The sequence below is a fragment of the Passer montanus genome, unplaced genomic scaffold (genome assembly GCF_014805655.1).
Source record: "Passer montanus isolate IOZ18808 unplaced genomic scaffold, ASM1480565v1 scaffold50, whole genome shotgun sequence".
NCBI lineage: Eukaryota > Metazoa > Chordata > Aves > Passeriformes > Passeridae > Passer > Passer montanus.
Window position 1 is genome coordinate 167,395 of NW_024369930.1, and position 17,670 is coordinate 185,064.

The following is a 17,670-nucleotide window of genomic DNA, read 5'->3' on the forward strand; positions in this document are numbered from 1 at the left end:
CAGAGAGAACAGTTTTCCTTCCTGGGATATGAAACTTGGCTGTAGCAGTTTGCTTCACTCGGGCATCTCTCACAGGAAAGGACAACACAGAAGAAGGAATGAACGGGAAGCAACTTCATTCCTGTTGAAACAACCTGCCAGCATGTGACTTTTTGCTTACCACTTCTGTTTATGTATTTTTAAAAATATCTTTCAGCCTTTAAATTGGAAAGCTTTTGTAGAGGCTGGAGGTAAAAGCCTACAGAAACTGTTTTAAGCAAAACAGCTGAAAATGGTCACAGATCTTCACAATAGACTGACATGGAGGCAGTTGTGAGTTAGGGAGTCTGGAGTTGCTCATTGGGGATTTGATTAAGCAGTTAATTCCTGTTCTTTATGGATTCCATGGATGTAAAGGTAATACTTCTGCAGGAAATCCCCAGGATTCTTCACTGGGGGTTTCCTGCAGAACCCCCCAGGTTATTTTCTTCAGGAAACCCCCAGGTTATTTTCTTCAGGAAACCCCCAGAATGCCTCACTGACTTTGCCATCTCTTGTGTTGGATTTTCCAGTGCTGCTGGAGCTGTCAGGTGGGTAGAAAGGCTGTGACTGAGATTTGCTGCCTCTGGTCCTGTGCCTGTCTGTATGCGTGTGAAATACTCAGCCAGTGGTGGAAGATTCATAATTATTTCTCTGTCTCTGTGCCTGGTGGTGCATAGTTGTGTATTGATTTGCTGTAGTTGAGATGAGCAGACAATTACAATGTTTCCTTATGAACATTGAATTATGGCATTAGGCAGCCAGTTGTTTGGTGTATGACAGGTTGTGAATAGATATTATAGGACATTGCAGGGAGATAGGCACAGGGAAGGTAGTGTGTTGGGAAGGCATGGAGTGGCTTTGTCAGGGCTGCTTCATCCCTGGAGTCTCCCTGAGTGCTGCAGGAGACCCTTAATACACATTGACTGGGGTTATCTCTGCATTGGGTGTTACAATTAATTAGTGTTGAGGTTGTCTCCATCTGATGTGATAAAGCTTTGGCTGGGTTCTGTGGGTTGTGCTGTGGTTGTATTCTGAGTCCTGAAAAAATCTGATATCTGCACTATTTCAAATGAGGGGAAATGTCACTGGGTAGGTTGTGTGCCTTTTTATTTCCTTTTTTTTTTGCCTTAGAAGCAAATGTTATCCTGGTTGGGATTTGCAGTCTTCCACATTGAAGAGAATGTTTTCTAGTGCATTTTGACAAGCTCACTTTTAGCTGGAAAGCAGACTATCTCCTGTTGCATGGGTATTTCAGAATAAAATATCCTTTGCTTTTCAGCTGAGCAAACCCCACAACTCAAACTCTTCTCCCTCCTCCCCTCCTTCCTTCCAGCCTTCAGAGTGAATGACTTTGACATCCTGAGTGGTTTCAGCTTAAAGTCTCTCAGGTGGCAGGGACTCCTCTGGGATGACATGTACCATCCTATGGAGGCCCCACCTCTCTCCTTGGATGGTCAGAAGAGACATTTAGACTCTTTTAAATGATGACAGCAAACTTCCAGACTCCTAATTCAGGGCAGATTTGCTACTGTTGAAATAGGTACAGTTTGTGGAGAAAAATGGAAATGTAATTATGCTGTCGCTGTGCTTAATTCTGATTTTCAAAGCCAATTAAAAATATGTTTGGTTGCCACTTCAAAATACAAGCATGTCATGCACCTATATCATCTCTTAATTTCCACTGCTCTTCTTTCAATGTTGAACCTTGCTTAAAACCTCAGAGCTTACAAAGTACACTGTGGTCAGTGGTGGGAGGAGGCTGTGGGAGCCTGTGCCAGCACTAGCCTGAGAAATGCAGAGCTCACAGTATTTGAAAATTAGGTGATCTATATGCACATTGCCTTTCAGTGTATTATTATTCTTTTTTTCTTCTTTTTTTTTTTTTTTGCACCTTGACTACATTAACCTTGTGCTGGCTGCGTGGGGCTGTCTGACACAAGATGGATGGTGTTGGTGGCCTGGCACAGCAGCCCACACGCCCGTGCCTGCTCAGGGGAAGCCTGCTTGCTCAGTGGAGGCACGTTGAGCAGCGCTGCCTGCCTAATTGGCTGGAGAACCCTGCGCCCCTGACTTTGTGTGATGAGCTTTCCTTGGCAAGAAAACAGATGGATTATCGAGAAAGCTTTGCAGAATTGTAAAAGTGGGGCTAAATGTTCCTATTTTGTTGCTTTTTGAAGCTCTGCAGAAGTGCTGTCTGGAATTGCCATGGCGAGGGCTGCTGCAAGATTTCCTCCCACGGCAAAAGCAACTCCCTTCCAGCAGTCCCTCAGGCAGGATCAACACTACAGATTTAGAAAGCTCTTAACAAAGAGTTTGATCCAGTGTTTTGACCCTCAGGAGATCTGCATTTGATCTTCTTGTGTGCCACTTGCCACAGCACTTGGGACATGATTCCAAGCTGTTGAAGAGCTCAGCTGCTGTTGTAACAAGTGCAAAGCTCTTTTGTACCTTTTACAAATAAAGACCTAAATGTGCTGGCTTTTAGCTCCTGGGCAGAATTACATTTAGGATAAGAACACTTGTTTTCACTGAAAGTGTTCAAGACCAGACGGGATGGGGCTTTAAGCAACCTGGTCTAGTGTTTGGCATCCCTGCCCATGGCAGGGAGGTTGGAAGGACATGATTTTTAAGGTCGTTTCCAATCCAAACAATTTTGTGGTTCTGTGTTGGAAAGATGCTCTGAGGATAAAGTCACCAGGGTGCCCAAGCTGTTCTTCAGTTTTCTGTGTCATAAGGAAGCAGATGTAAGTTAAACACTGAATTATCAGATTTTTTATAGACTCTGATTTCAGATCTTAGATCTAGAGCTGAGAAGAGCACTACAGAGCAGATGTGGACATCAGGGCTGTTCTCACCCATTTCACTGGGTGTCACCACTACCTCAGAATTTCAGATTTTCCAGTTAGGGTAGGAATATGAACCCCTGCAGACAGATCCTGCTTTGGACATGAATTTGCAGCAAGCTTAGTGAAGCTGGTTCAGAGCTCATGTGCTGAACTTGCAGAATGCTGGGAAAACTTTTGCTTAATGGAGACTGACTTGAGTAGGGAGTAGTCTTCCCTCATACACTGGCTCCAGCTTTGGGGAGAGGCATAGGTTAGTTCTATTCGTACAATTTCAAATTTGCTTTGAATTTTGCCTTTGGTGCTTTTGGCTGGTTCTTGTAGATTTTGATGTTAGGGTGTGCAACTCCCTCCCCACTGCATGGCAGGGATGTGGAGCCTGATTGTGGATCTGTCTTGGAGCAGTGCAGCAAGCATGAGCCTTCTGTTCTGCAAATCCCTGATTATTTACTTCATTATGCAATGAAACTGCTGATAAACTCAGAGGGAGTCACATGCAAATCCTGCAGCCCCAGGAGCAAATATGACACCTCTTTCAGCTCTGTGTGCACTCGAGCCCAGCAGCCCTTTCCGTGCTCTGTCGTGGCAGTCAGCACGGTCTTGTTTCTATTTCAAGCCTCAATTGATTGAACTTCTGTTTGGCTCCATTTCTCTACGCTACCTGAAAAGGAACTGAGGGAGCAAACAGCTTTCCTGAGCTATTGTTTCTGCCTGGGGCAGCTCCAAACAGCTTGACCGCACCTCGCAGCCGTCCTGAGGGCTGGCCAAGGGAACTGGGACAAGAGGGGAGTCTGGCATCTGCTCCTTGCTGGAAGGATCAGGCTGAGCTGGCTTGGCAAGGACACAAGGAAAATTCTCATTGGAATCTCTGATGTCACGAGAGAGGGAAGAGGGTTGTCATTGCCCCAGGAAAAGGGCTGTAAATTGTGTTTCCTGCTCCACTTGCTGAAGGGTATTTCCATCCAAATCTTTTGTGACCTTTTCCCGTGGGAGTTTTGCATAGAAATAGGAAATAGAAATAATGAAAGGGGAGAAAGTGATTATGTGAAGCTTGTGGAGAAATATTACTGCAGCTGTTTTAGCTGGAGCTGTAGGTCACAGTCCTTAAAGGAAAGGGAAGAGCCTTTGGTTGTTCCTGGTTTGTCATGTGGGTCTGAATGCCTTCATGCTTTGTCCCAAGTTATGTATTGTTCCTCCTGTATTTCTGGGGCCTCTGTATCTGCTCTTCAAAGACCTGCTCTTGTCTCAGGCCAGGTTAGGGTGGTCTGCTGGCAATTGGTCTGATTCAGAGCGGCATGTGCTTTTCCTGAACTGTGATTTTTATCTTACCAGAGCCACAGATTTGTCTCCGGCCACTGAGGTGAAGCACTGAAGCACTCACGGTGCTACGAATGGGCAGCTGCAAAGCCCCCATGATGTGCTTTCCTCTCAGTGTCCATGGGAATATTTTCTGTCCAGCTCTAGATGCTTGTTTCCTTGCTCCTGACAATCCCTTGTGGCTGGTCTGAACCTGTGCAGAGGTTAATTGGAGTGGAGCTTGTGTATTTGCACGTTTGTTGTGGTGCTGCAGAGACAGAGGCTGCAGGAGAGATCACGAGGCTGGAGTAGCTCTGGGTGAGGAGAATAGATTCGTAATCAACAGGAAGGAACAGATGGCTTTGGTTGTAATGCCTGTATTTATATTTGATGTTAATATTCCTCCCAGAGCACCAGCACTTCAGTGATATGTAACACAACTTAAAAGCATCTGGGGAGGGAGGGGATAAAATAAATAGGTTTTTCAAATCCCGTGAGGAAATCCAGACATGGATTTAGCCACAAGATTTCTGTGGGTGTTAGCAAGCAGAGAAGGCAGAAGTTAGCTGCTGTCTTCCTTCAGAGCACTGTGGACATTGCCTTGACGTGGCCTTGCCACAGACCCCGAGGAGCTGTGGTGGGACCCTGGAAGGGAGCAGCATTTGTGACCAGTGCTCCACCTGCAGCAAGATGTTCTCATGAAATGAGCTCTTTCTCAGAGCAGTTTTTGGTTCAAATGTGGGGAAAGACATCAAGCCCTTGTTCTGTCATCTTTGTTATCTGTGTCCTGGTGAGGTCAATCCCATCCTTATGGCATCTTCTCATGCTTGTCCATTTGCTGGGTTCTTGGGTAAACTGGGTAAATCCCATGCTGGGATTTACTGGTGTACTTAGAATTGCAAACTGATTCATTCTGTGAATGCAATTAGTCACCCCCAGCACACAGGTGGGGGATGAAAGTTAATTCTGCAGCACCTAATTAGCTGTCATTGCTGGAAGGGTTCAAGATGTTTTGGTTCTGGGTGTACATTCAGGGGGTCTCATGGAGCAAGGGTCAGGTACCCCAGACTTCACCCACGACCTGTGTGTTACTTTAACAACCTTTTGTCATTCTGTTAAAAGATAAACAAGAAGCTAGAGTCTCCGTGGGTGTAAATCAGTGTGGCTCTGCAGGCAGCAGAGCTGTACCAAATTTTATCAGCCAAGGGGAGATGGAGCTTGTGGGTTAAATGATGACAGAGTTATCCTTGTGTGAGTTGCTATGTGTGCATACAAAAATGCACAAGCAGGTGTGTACATGCCCACACACTCATTAAAGGTGACTGGTTTTTTTATTTGCTTGTATTTAGTGCACCTTGGAGGCTTTACCTAGACAAGAGTCATAAATGAAATGTCATCAGATTGTTAACACATCCCCGACTTGTTAACAAATAATCGCATGATTTACAGTTGAAAAAGCCAGTTGAAAGACACACTGAGTAATATTCCTTCAGGTCCCCTGGCATGTGCATATATTAGAAATCCATGTGATACAAAGCACAGGACAAAAATGATTGATAGCAGGTTACAGTGCTCTTCATTACAATGAATTAATTGATCACGTCTAGCAGATTTTCCTCCCAGCGGAATCACTGGATATTGGACATGTCTCTCTCATTTCTCTTCTATCCTCTCTGTTGGAAACAAGCCAGACAGTTTTATACCATCATTTAAATTTATTTGTGACCTGAGAAAGTTATGTTGCCCTTGAGACAGTTAACTTTTAAACTTTCAGCTAAAAAGTTTGGTGGCATTTTTTGAGTTTGGAGTGTTTTGGAAATACAGGTATAGATATTATAAAAAGTTTTCTGGTAAGGTGGAACTCCTCAATCCAGTCCTGGCAGCACGTCCCACCTGAGTTGAAGTTTTTCCTGATGCTTGGACTGCTCTAATTTGACTGGCATCCTATTCTAAACCAAACATACTCCAAAGATACTAGCCAGCACTCTTTTCCATAGTCCTGAGCAGTGGAAACCAAAAGCCAATGCTTGCAGGGAGTATCCCTTCAGCCTAGGGATGGGTCTTGTGACAGATGATGACAGGGATGTGATGGTAGGAAACTTGAGTGGGAAACTTCTGCTGCTTTCTGTGCCATACTATTTCACTTCTTATTCCCTCTTCCTGGTAGGTGCTTTTGGTGGTTCTTATATGTGGAATGACCTGCCAGAGACTTGTGATAGATGATGACAGGGATGTAATGGTAGAAAACTTGAGTGGGAAACTTCTGCTGCTTTCTGTGCCATACTATTTCACTTCTTATTCCCTCTTCCTGGTAGGTGCTTTTGGTGGTTCTTATATGTGGAATGACCTGCCAGAGATAGAGAACATATTATTAACCTGCTGTTTTTACAAGCTCTGTCCTTGTGTAGGAGAGAAGTATCCTCTTTGTTGCACTTGTGAGTGGCCTATTACAGAGTCTTAAATGTAAAGAAAATAAGTTCTCCAAGCTTTCCATTTCACAGAAGCCACGCAGACAGTGGAAAAAATACTGTGGAATTGCATTAGTAAATTCAAATATGTTTTGTGGTTTTTACCTTTGCCTGTGAATAAGACAGTTATTATATGTTTAAGGACTCAGCTTCTGGATTTCACTCCTGACCTGTCTCAGTATTTGGCATTAGGTAAGACACTATAAAGTGGTTTGGTTCCCAGAATAATTTGTGGAGAAATGTATCATTTCCAGGGGTGCCAAATGAGATTATACTTGAAAGGCAGGTGAGTGAAGACTTCTCTGAGACTCCAAAAGCAAGCCAGCAGCTGATGAAGTAGTAGGACTTAAGCCTCTGGCCCATGATAACCTTCCTGTGCATTGTAAAGGAGACCCAGCCCTGTTTGCCAAAGGATTTGATGTGTCCTGCCATTTTTACAAGGTGCACTTCGCTACATCCATCTCATGCTGTATCTGAGGTGTGTTACACCCTCACTCCCCCATCTCCAAATCACCCAGGTCAAGCTATGGGGGGGATGATGGAGCAGGGTGTGAGGTTTAACCCCTCCTTTCTCCTTTAGGAAAATAATATTTTAGGTCTTGAGATACAATACAAATGTGTATCATCATGGCAGAATTTCTTCTTGATGGCTTTCCTGCAAGTTGCTTTTTGTAAAGTGGGGATAGGAGGTTTTGAAACAGGAATCAGCATTTCACCAAAGATGCAGTTAAAACACAAAGCTTATTCTCTTAACTCTCAATTTTCTATGGTCTGACTGGCATTAAAAAGTCTCTCTTTGATGAAGATTTGTAAGGCTTTGTTGCTAAGAACCAGAATATGCATTTGGAAATTCTATTGAGTGGCTTTGGAGATGTGTATCCCTAGAGACTGTGTTAATTTCCATATTCATTAAAATGTTCTGTGGTGCCTGAGAGACCCAAACCCTTGAATAATAAAGCTGTGGAAGCTGGGAAAGAAGGCATCAAGATCAAGGAGTAGTTTTGCCACCAATTTAATCCAGTCTAAGTCTGTGTGACCAATAGGTCAGTTCTGTTCCTGACTGAAAATGCTTTTCTTTCTCTATCCATCTTTCTGCCTTGGCCATCCATTGCCACTCCTTTCTGTGTCCACAGCAGTGCTGACACAGTATGCAGGGAGCTGTTCTGCTGAAAACTAGGAGAAAAAATGACTTTATGGTGGATCAGGTTCTTTATAGATGTAGTGCTGACACAAGGGAAAAGGAAAATGTGGTTTGGGGCAGACAAACTGCTCAACACTACTTATTAGCTTATTAAGCCATCACTGGATATGCCTCTGCAAATACAGTTTGTTTGGCTGAAAATAATCTTTCTGAGGGTCATTTTGTGCCATCCTGTAAAATTTTCTGCTTGGTATCTCCTTCCCTGAAATTCAGTGGGATTATTTTAAAAAGGAGAAAGGTTTTTGCCTTCTCTGGAGCTTCATTTGCAAGGATGGCAATGACCATTGCCTGTTATTTAAACAACATCAGGGTGATGAGTGCATGAGCTGGTTAACTATGGCTCATCCTGTTGTCCTTTGAAGTGAATGGATATCTTTTACTGACTTAACTGGGCAATAGATAAGGCCCTGGATGAAAGAGACAGTGTTTTACTAGAGGCTACTTGTTTCTGCAGGTTGCAAAAATAAATAATCCCAGATCCTTTCAAAGATGGCTGGGGTTGGGCTGCACATAGCTTTTTTGGTGGAGTTTTATTTAAAAGAAAAATAAATTTCTCATAGTCAAAAGGCTGCTGCCTGACCTGACCTTTTCAGACTGAAAATGGTCCCTGAAAGGAAAAATAAGATAATGATAATAAAAACTCTCCTAGTGATTACTAGACTGCTGCTGAAAGGGATTTGGCAAAGTCTGAAGAAGTGACAGAGTGAGAAAGCACCATCTCTGCTAGAAGATGACAGTCTCTGACTTGACTGGTGCCCTGTGAGGCTGGAGAAATCTCCACTGACTCCAGCCAGAGGGAGGGTGCCTGACAGCCAAGAGAAGAACTGTTCAGAGCACAGCCCTGCAGTTTCTTGCAGCTGATGTTGTGTTATATGGGAATGCACTGTCCTTAAGAAAGTATCTTCAACAAATCATGTAATAAATATAAATGTATAGCAAAGTAAATGTGATTTCTTGGAGGGTTGCAGCCAGCGTTTGGGGCTAGCCATGCTCTCTGAATCTCTTTATATGCTGAAATGGTATCTTTTGGGCTGCACTTTTCAACAAATAAACCCTTCACCCCTTAGAAATTTCTCCCAGCTCTTCTGCTCAGCTCCCTGGCTGATGATATCTGCTTCATTAGCTGCCTGATGAATGGTCTGAGTGCATTAGCATCGTTTTATCGAGCCAATAACTGTGAGCCTCACCCTGCAGAGCTGTCACTGGGAGGTTTCTAAAAGGTTAGGCAAACTTCTGTCAGGAATGGTTTAGGTGTGGGGGGCAAGAACACGGACTAAATGGTTTCTGAAATGCCCTTCTAACTCTGCAATGTCTTAATTTAAAACCCTGCTGTAGTAACAGCGCATGATTTCTATGATAAGCATCTCTGGGAGTTGAGAGGTGACAGGGGCTGCACCAACACATTCTGAATGTCCAGCAGGTGACAGCTGGCTGCATCCTGCTGTAGTAACAGCACGTGATTTCTATGACAAGCATCTCTGGGAGTTGAGAGGTCAGGGGCTGCACCAACACATTCTGAATGTCCAGCAGGTGACAGCTGGCTGCAGCAGGAAGGAGCAGCAAGGACTTGTCCCATCTAACCTCAGGTACTTGTGTGGAAATGAGTCTGTCCAAACTCTGCAGCTGTGGAGGGAGAAATGGATGCAGTTCCTGTGTCCTACTCTGAACATCTGGGATGTGCTGGAACCACCTCCTGGTTGTCTCTCTGGTGAGCTTCATCCCATGCTGCATCAGGTTCACCAAGAGCAAAGGAAGTCCTTTGACCTGGTTAGTGTGAGAGCTCAATGCCTTTTTCATTTCCAGTGGGACACTATACTCATCCAAACACTTTTTTATCAGTTGTTGTTTGTAAACATTGCTAAGGGCTGTCTCTGTCTTCCTCCTGCTGACTGAGCTGCTCATGGCTCTCTGAACTTCACCCATCATTCTGCAGACATCTGTCCACTGTAGGTCACTCTGCTCACTGGCCTAGGACTGGACATTTATTTTAACACGTTTGGGTTAGAATTCTGGTTTACATTTAAATAGGTGATATAAAAACTTAGTAAAATGTCATTTATTCTGATTCCTTGCAAATATTGATGATACATTTTTGCTGAATTCTGGCTTTCATTCAGTAAACCTCTTCAGTTCATCTCTAATTTGCAGATGGCTTTGGCAGTGTTCCAACCTCAGCTTCTGGTGATTGAAACCTGGTGCATGAATTAGATTCAAGATGCAAATAGCCTGATTTTGAGAAAGTCTGAATATATGCAGCTGCCTTGTGAAGTTCTAAGTAATGCAATTAGGTCTGGGATTCTTACTGCCAAAACAGCCTCAAAGGAATTAGGGGTCCAGAAAAGAGAAATGTGGCGGAACACACATAAATGTCTTTAGGAATTTGGGGATTTAGGAATGATTGAAAACCTGGCTCAAATTTTCAGCTGAAAATCACTGATATAAGCAATTTCAAAGGAGATTAAAGAGGAATGTACTCATGTTGGGGAGGTGTAGAGCTGGGCATTAGGTCTGGAGGAGAGATGTGACAGCTCTTCTGACTCAAGGGTCTGTTGCTTCCTCATGGGCTGGGTGATAGGAGCACAAAGGAGCAGCAGGGATATTTGGGATAGAATTACAAATAATGAGCATGGTAAAAGAGGAGGAAGGGCTAGAAGCTCAAAACTAACAAGAAATGGGAACTAGCTTCTCCTTTTCAAAGCCTGAATTAGGAGTGACTGATAAGCAGCCCTTGAAAGCTCTGGAGCAGTCTCAGAGTGTTGAAAGCATTTCCCCTCAGTGTGCTAATGCTGTGGATGCCAGACTTGGGAAACAGCCATGCAGGGAGAATGCCATGTCTCTGCATCTGCTCTTTTTTTGGGTGACATTTCTTGGTGTAGCAGGGAAGTGAAAATGTTGACTCATTTTCATTGAGATTTGTCTGGGGGGAATCACAGCAGTGCTCAGTGAAGTTGGGATCCCTTCTTATGTCTGCCTGTAGCCATTCTTTCCTTAAAACTGGCTTTTATTTCTGAGGAGAGTTGAGGGGTTTTTTTTTTCATAAATACACAACTAATCCCTATTGTACATGTAAATATAGACAGCACAGAGGTCTTTAAAGATTATGGATGCCCCTTTTGGCAAGCAGTATCTTTTAATAGCATTGTGTGCAGTTAATCGGGTTAAGCAAAAGTATCAGTGGAACAAGTCCATGTTCGGGGAAGGAGTAGCAACCTCTTGAGAGTTTTTGGTTAGTAATATTGGCCAGGTAGCATAGAAGAGTTTTTTACTTATTTTTTTCTTTTATTTTCTGTGTTTTTTTTTTCTTTATTGGTTTGGTTTGGGTTTTTTTGGTTTTTTTTTTTTTTTTGTTGTTGTTTTTTTTTTGTTTTTTTTTTGGAGGGGGTTTTTGTGGATTTTTTTTTGTTTGGTTGGTTTTTATTTGACTCAGTAATGTCTGTGGTTGGAAAACAACAGGAGTAGAGCAAACTGTTAAATTGCAGGAGACTTTTGCTATCGTGTTTCATAGCAGATATGGCAAATGCTCTTTGCTCCTGGGCTTCATCCAGTATTTTCTGCCCAGACTGAGGGTTTCAGTGCATTGGGAACTGGTTGTAAGGGCTTGCGCCTTCTCTGCTCTTTGTTTCTAATTAAGTGGAAGGATTATAAGGCATCTCCCATCTATGTGAAAGGCAGGAATGAAGAAATTGGTGCAGAGAAATAGGAAGGGCATGAAGAGGGTGTTGCTCTTTGTCATGGAGAAAGCTCATTCTTTGTCATGGAGAAAGCTCATTGCTACATGGGTTGTCTGGAAGAAAGCTCTCCAGTCAGTGGAGAAGAAAACAATACTTGTAGAGTTTCAGAAATACCCTGAAATAGGCTTTTATTTTAAGACAGAGGATCTGTTCCCTGGAAATGCCTGTGTCAGTCAACTCTTGTGAGATGTCTAGCTCAGATGTAGAGGTCTGGAGACATCTGACATTACATGCACTGGGCCTGGGGAGCTGGGCACGGAGGGACACTTGGTGCCACTTAAAGTGAAGACAGGAATTGTGTGAGATGGGGGCAGTGGGGCTGCAGGGGACACAGGGTGGGACACACCTTGCTGCAGATTGCTCAGCCAGCTCCTGGTGGGCTGGGAGCTGGGGAAGGGCTGCAGGGCAGGAGGTGTGGGTGCCCCAAGGGAGCCAGGAGATCTCAGCTGCAGCTTGGCACAGGATGAGTGCGAGGGTGCCAGGCCCACACCATCAATCCCATATTGATGGGTTTTGAGCATGGGATGCTGGAAACATTCTGTCGTGTTCTCCTCCCCCTGGCAGAGCTGTGACCAGTGCACCATCTCTTTGACGTCATGTGCATGCACAAGGGCTTCTTTTTTGTGCAGGGTGTCCTTCAAAGGGAGCATGTGTAGGTCAGAGAGTTTCTCATTGCAGCTTTGCATGGTGCTGCTGATGTGATTTCACTAATTCCCCAAGAACAATAAAGCAAAATTCAGCACAGGGTAAAGCAAATGCAGATGCCTATTTTTGGTAGTATTTTTCAGGTTACTATTAACCTTTCATTTGGAATTTAATGCTGAGGACTACACATAGATCCTGAGCAGTTTCTTGGAACAGCATCAATTTTCCATTTAGAAAATTGCATTTTTTCCAAGTTTAACCCTGTTTGGGATGTTGTTAATATTTTCCTGAGAGACGCTTTCCAACAGGAACTTTCTCTTTGGGTCTAATATTCAAACCTGTTTTACCAAACCCTAGGAATTATGATCAATAAAATAAGAAATGCTATAGGAAATTATAGTTGAACTGGAGGAGGGACGTATTTAGAAGATGAACGCCAAGTGCAGAAAAGTAATAAAACAGAGTCAGAATTACAGTTAAAATGAAAACAGGCCTGTGGCCAAATGTAAAGTTACTGTATGAGTGGATGATAGTGGGAAAAAATATTGAAAGCAAAGCCAGAGTAGGAGCTGGCAACAGATAACATCTGGCAATGGATTTGCCATGAAATTCACTTCAGAGAACTGGAGGGTGAAGAAATTTTTCTGTCATGGGGTTGAAAGTATACAATCTTTAATGTTCCTTTCAATATAAGCCATTCTGTAAGGAAATCCCAAAATAATGGCATTTTTCCATGAGAAGCAAAGGTGTTGTAAGTGTCCCATGGTGCTGTGCTGGCTCCATGGTCAGCCTTCTATATTTGGGAGTTCAAATTCCTGAGGCAGATTAGAGGCTCTGAGCCCTGTAAGCAGCATTAATGGGCAATTTCCAGTAAACATTCCTGCAAACTTTGCGTGTGATGGAAGCTGTGGGTGCTGCAGCCAAGCTGTGCTTCCAGCTCACAGGGATGGACCTGAGCTGTGCTGGGGGCTGAGGACATCACCAAGGCTGCTGAAGCAGTTTGAGGTGCTGGATCATGTGGCTGAACCACAGGTTCCTGCAGTTACATTCACCCACCATAAGGAGCCAGGCTGGTGAATTTAAAGCTGAAGTTGTGAGCTGCTGCCATGCCTGTGAGGCAGCACAAATGTATTCTGTAATAATACATTCTGTAATAATTCTAATAATTCTGTGTTCTATTTATGGTAATAAAAGATGGATACAGCTTGGCCCTCAATGTTTGCTTCATAGAATCATTGAATCACAGAATGGTTTGTGTTGGGAGGGCACCTTAAAGATCTCATGCCAAACCCTGTTGCCATGGGCAGGGACATCTTCCACTATCCCAGGCTGCTCAAAGACCCATCCAACCTGGCCTCAAACACTTTTATAGATGAGGTATCTACAGTTTCTCTGGGCAATTTTTTTTTTTGCAGGAAGGTTGGAACTAGATGATTTTAATGTTTCAACCTAGACCATTCTGTGGTTCTCTGATTCTATGAGAGTAGCATTGGTAGCTGGCAGAGATTTTTGGAGCTAGGCATGTGTGCACAACCAAAGGCAAAAGTTAATTTGAAGAGTCCTCAATACAGTCACTTACCAGATAAATGCCATGTCCATATGGGTTTTTCAGACACAAAGCTGAGTTGAAAGTCAGATAGAAAAGAAATGAACAAAAACCCCACCCCAACCACTCATCCACAAGGGAACTGAGCATAGTACAGGGAAAAGTAATGGAAAGAGACCACAGAGAACTCTTGTTCTGCTGTACAAACTTTTGAGTCTTGTGGCTCCTCTGAGGACACAGCTGCACACAGGGATGGAGTGATCAGAGTGACATGTGTTGGGTCCATCTCTCCAGGAACCTCACCTGACAGGTTAAAGCCCGAGAGTTTTCCATGGAGGGAATGAAAACTTGACTCATCTGCCTGAATATGGAAGGAGAGCAGAAGCCTTTTATTCTTTATAATTTTTGTTAGTGTCCTGAATTTTGAATCCCTGTTGTTATCCAGCCATTAGAAGGGATGGTTCTGCACTGCATGATGTGTCCCTCACAGCTGCCCCACTTTTGGGAGCTGCTTTGGCTGCAGAGGGATTGCATTGCTGGCTCAACGTCACTGAAGTGTGCTTTGAGAGGGTGGCTATGAGAGCAGCCTGGATTGTTGACACCAAACTGCTCACTTTTATTTTTTAAAAATCTGATATTAAATAGAAAATGGATCTGAAAGGGAGTCAGAGTCAGTGCACTTGAATATCCTTCTCTTTGCTTCACTCCAGTCTTGCGTATTTAGTTTAATAGATACATTTTTTTCTTATGTCATATGAACTAGGAGATGAATCTACTACATTTGTGTATTCTGGTTGCCTTATGGCAGATTTCATACTGAGATGATTCAGGAATATTTTTTAAAGTATTCCTGAAAGATTGCATAATGAGATGAAAAGGGGAAAATACATATTATAATTGAGTATATTTGTAGAGTTTGCAGTGTGTTATATCATATTTTGTCTGTTGATTTGGGTTTGGTTTTTTTGAGACAAATAGTTTTCCTTTCCACTGTGCTGTGAGTTAGAATTCTAAACCATTGATTGAGATGCAAAGATAATTATTCAGCCATGAAAATATTAATTCCGGAGAAATCAGATTATTATTTGCACCTGGATGCAAAATAGCAAAGGCTTTGATGATGTTTAGGTAGAACTTTATTAACATTTGAATATCTCTGGAGAGCTATGGTAACAGTAGGAGAAGTATTAAACTCAGTATTGTTTGTTTTTCTGCAAGCAAATGAGGAGAATTGCAAGGCTTCTCCATGTGAGTCAGCTGAATATTTGCAGGAATTAACTAATCTATATCAGAGCCAGCATGGATCAACCCTTACCCACTGCTCCCCCTTCTTCTGCTCCATCATGTACAATGTCAGTTGCAAGGAAAGGAACAGGAGAAGATTGCCCCCCAAATAATCCCTGTGTGCATAGAGTATCTCCTCCTAGGGCAGCAGAATAAGGGCCTGATGTCTGCAGCCATGGCAGGGAGGCAGGTTTCTGCTGGGATTTGCTGTAGTGAGAGTGAGCTGCAGCAGCTGAAGAACTCTTGTGCTTGTGCCTTGGGCTGCAGACACAGCCACTGCCTCCCCTCCTTGGTTCTTGGCCAGTCCTGCCTGCAGAAGACAGATAAATAGAAAGGAGCCCGCCAGACTTTATGGATCACCACACCAGGCTGCCCCAAAGCTTCTCAAACATCAAGGCTGTGGCTAAATTTTCCTCGTTACCATGCTTTTTGGTGGTGCTTTCGTGGACCAGGAAGGGATGTGCAGTGTTGGAGGTGGGGTTCCCCTGAGGAAATGGAGAGAACTCTGTCCAAATTAACTGGCTCGTTTTCCTCTGTAGCCAGTGGAGAGAAAGAAGTGTTTCTAGGATGTGTTATCTCCTTGTCCCCTCCTTATCCCCTTGTCCCCAGGTGGGCACATGATCAATGTTTTACCTTGATTAACGCAGAGGGAGCTGGAGGTGGCTTTGGCTTTATGGAACCATCTTATGGAGCTTGCCAGGCCATGTCATTTGAACATGGGTCTCTTCCCTCTGAAGAAGGTAATTCACCAATTCTGCCAGTTTCACCCAAACTGGTTGAAAAATGAGATGTTGCTGAGCTTTATTTTAATCATAAACTTCTGGGCTATGAATTTGAAAGCAGAGCCATAAACACAAAACTAAAAATGTAATTAAATGTGAGTCTAGATTCTATGTGGGATATGAATCAGTACTATTAATAAGACAAATAGCTAATATTCTTTCCTAGCTAATGCTAGGAAGTTTCTTACTATTTTTCACTGAGTCTGCCCAGGGCTTATCTCAGCCCCAGAGACAATGGGACTGATCTCCCTTCACACCACAATTTTGCCTTGAGGTACTCCTCAGAGCTGACCCTGGATGACATATTCAGGTATCCCAGTACTGGGGTTATCTGCCCTAATTTGCCTGGCATTCCTCTGAAACTGACAAAGAGGGAAAGGCACTTGCAGGAGGAATCATTCCATCCATTTTACACATCCATATCATGGGATGACTTGTGCTCAAGTATGGCTTGCTCCAGTGATCAAAGACGAAGCCTCCTTGGCTGCTGTAGATCAGATACTGTGATGGACAGAAATTTTCCATCAATCCTGCTCTAAGAGACTGGGAAAAAAAATTCTAGTGGAATCTGCCTCCTTTCTATCAAGTGCTTTTGCAAATCCCACCTTCTGCCCTAGCATTTGTGCAGCACAGCATCTGACGAGAGCCGCGCTGGCTCTGTGGTGATGCAGGGCAATCATCAAAGCTGCACAGGGTGTTGCATGCCAGCCACTTCCTCTCTGCTTTAATTACAACTGAGCTTGCTAATCCCAGTCCTGATTAATGATCTTAATATGCAAATGTTGTGCTGAAACTGAAACTCTTTGTAATTGCTTGCAGACAGATTACCACTTCGAGTACACGGAGTGCGACAGCAGTGGCTCCAGGTGGAGGGTGGCTGTCCCGAACCCGTCAGTGGAGTGCTCTGGACTACCTGACCCCGTGAGAGGGAAGGAATGCAGTATGTTGTGACTTCTCATTTTACACACAGTTACTGGCTTTTTGTGCTGTTTACATCTGTAGGGCTGTCACTGATGTCCCGAGTTTCCCTGAGTTGTCCTTCCCCTCCAGCCCAGCTTTCTGTCTCCTGGAGATGTGGAGCAGGGATTGTCTTTGCAGTGTATTCATGAAAGTCACTGTCTGCTGCAGGTGCCCTTTCATGCTGATTCACAGACAAGGCACATCCCTGACAGCACCCCCTGAAGAGCTGTGGTTGCTTGTCTTGAGCTGCCCTGCTCTCCAGTTCTGCAGCTTTCCGGACATTTACAGCTGTATTGGCCAAAATAGTGACCACCAGTGGTCAAGCTATATTTGCATAGTGTCCACATTCTCATTATTTCCATATTTTAGCTAATTCATAAGCTGAATGCATAAGGAATGGTAAATGTCTTATTTACCTGAGTTATTTTTATGATGAAGCTCCTACATTTTATTTATTTATGCATTTATTTTTTAACAACTTGGAGCATTTTCATATGACTTGATTCTGCATTTTTTTAAATGTTGAAACACTTCTTTGCATCTGGGGGATATAAACAAACTGCTGTTCTGCAAACACATCCCTCACTGTTTTGTAGCTTCCCTGTCTGAATGTTTTTTCCCATCACACTTCCTTGCTCTAGCAATTCTCTCCACAAAAGATCCTAGCAGTAATTTATACCAGGGGGTATAAATTATTGTATCTGACAAACAGGATGAACAATGGCTATGTCTTTTCAGTTCTGTTGCTGCAGATGTCAGATTTACTCACTTCTGACTCTGCTCCTCTAAGGTTTATTTTCATTTCTCTCTGTTCCAGTGTGAGGTACATAAATGTTTTCTGTAGCAGTGTTCATCACTGGAAGGTTTCTGACTGCTTGCAAGCATCATTTGAG

At 43.5% G+C, this 17,670-nt stretch overlaps 1 protein-coding gene across 1 annotated transcript in view; it reads left to right on the plus strand.

Annotated features, from left to right (window-relative positions):
- ELAPOR2 (endosome-lysosome associated apoptosis and autophagy regulator family member 2) overlaps positions 1–17,670 on the plus strand; it is a 95,049-nt gene that overhangs the window by 32,952 nt on the left and 44,427 nt on the right. Inside the window, exon 2 of the mRNA XM_039723793.1 lies at positions 16,637–16,757. Coding sequence (XP_039579727.1) covers positions 16,637–16,757 — 121 coding nt within the window. The remainder of the gene's footprint in view (positions 1–16,636; positions 16,758–17,670) is intronic.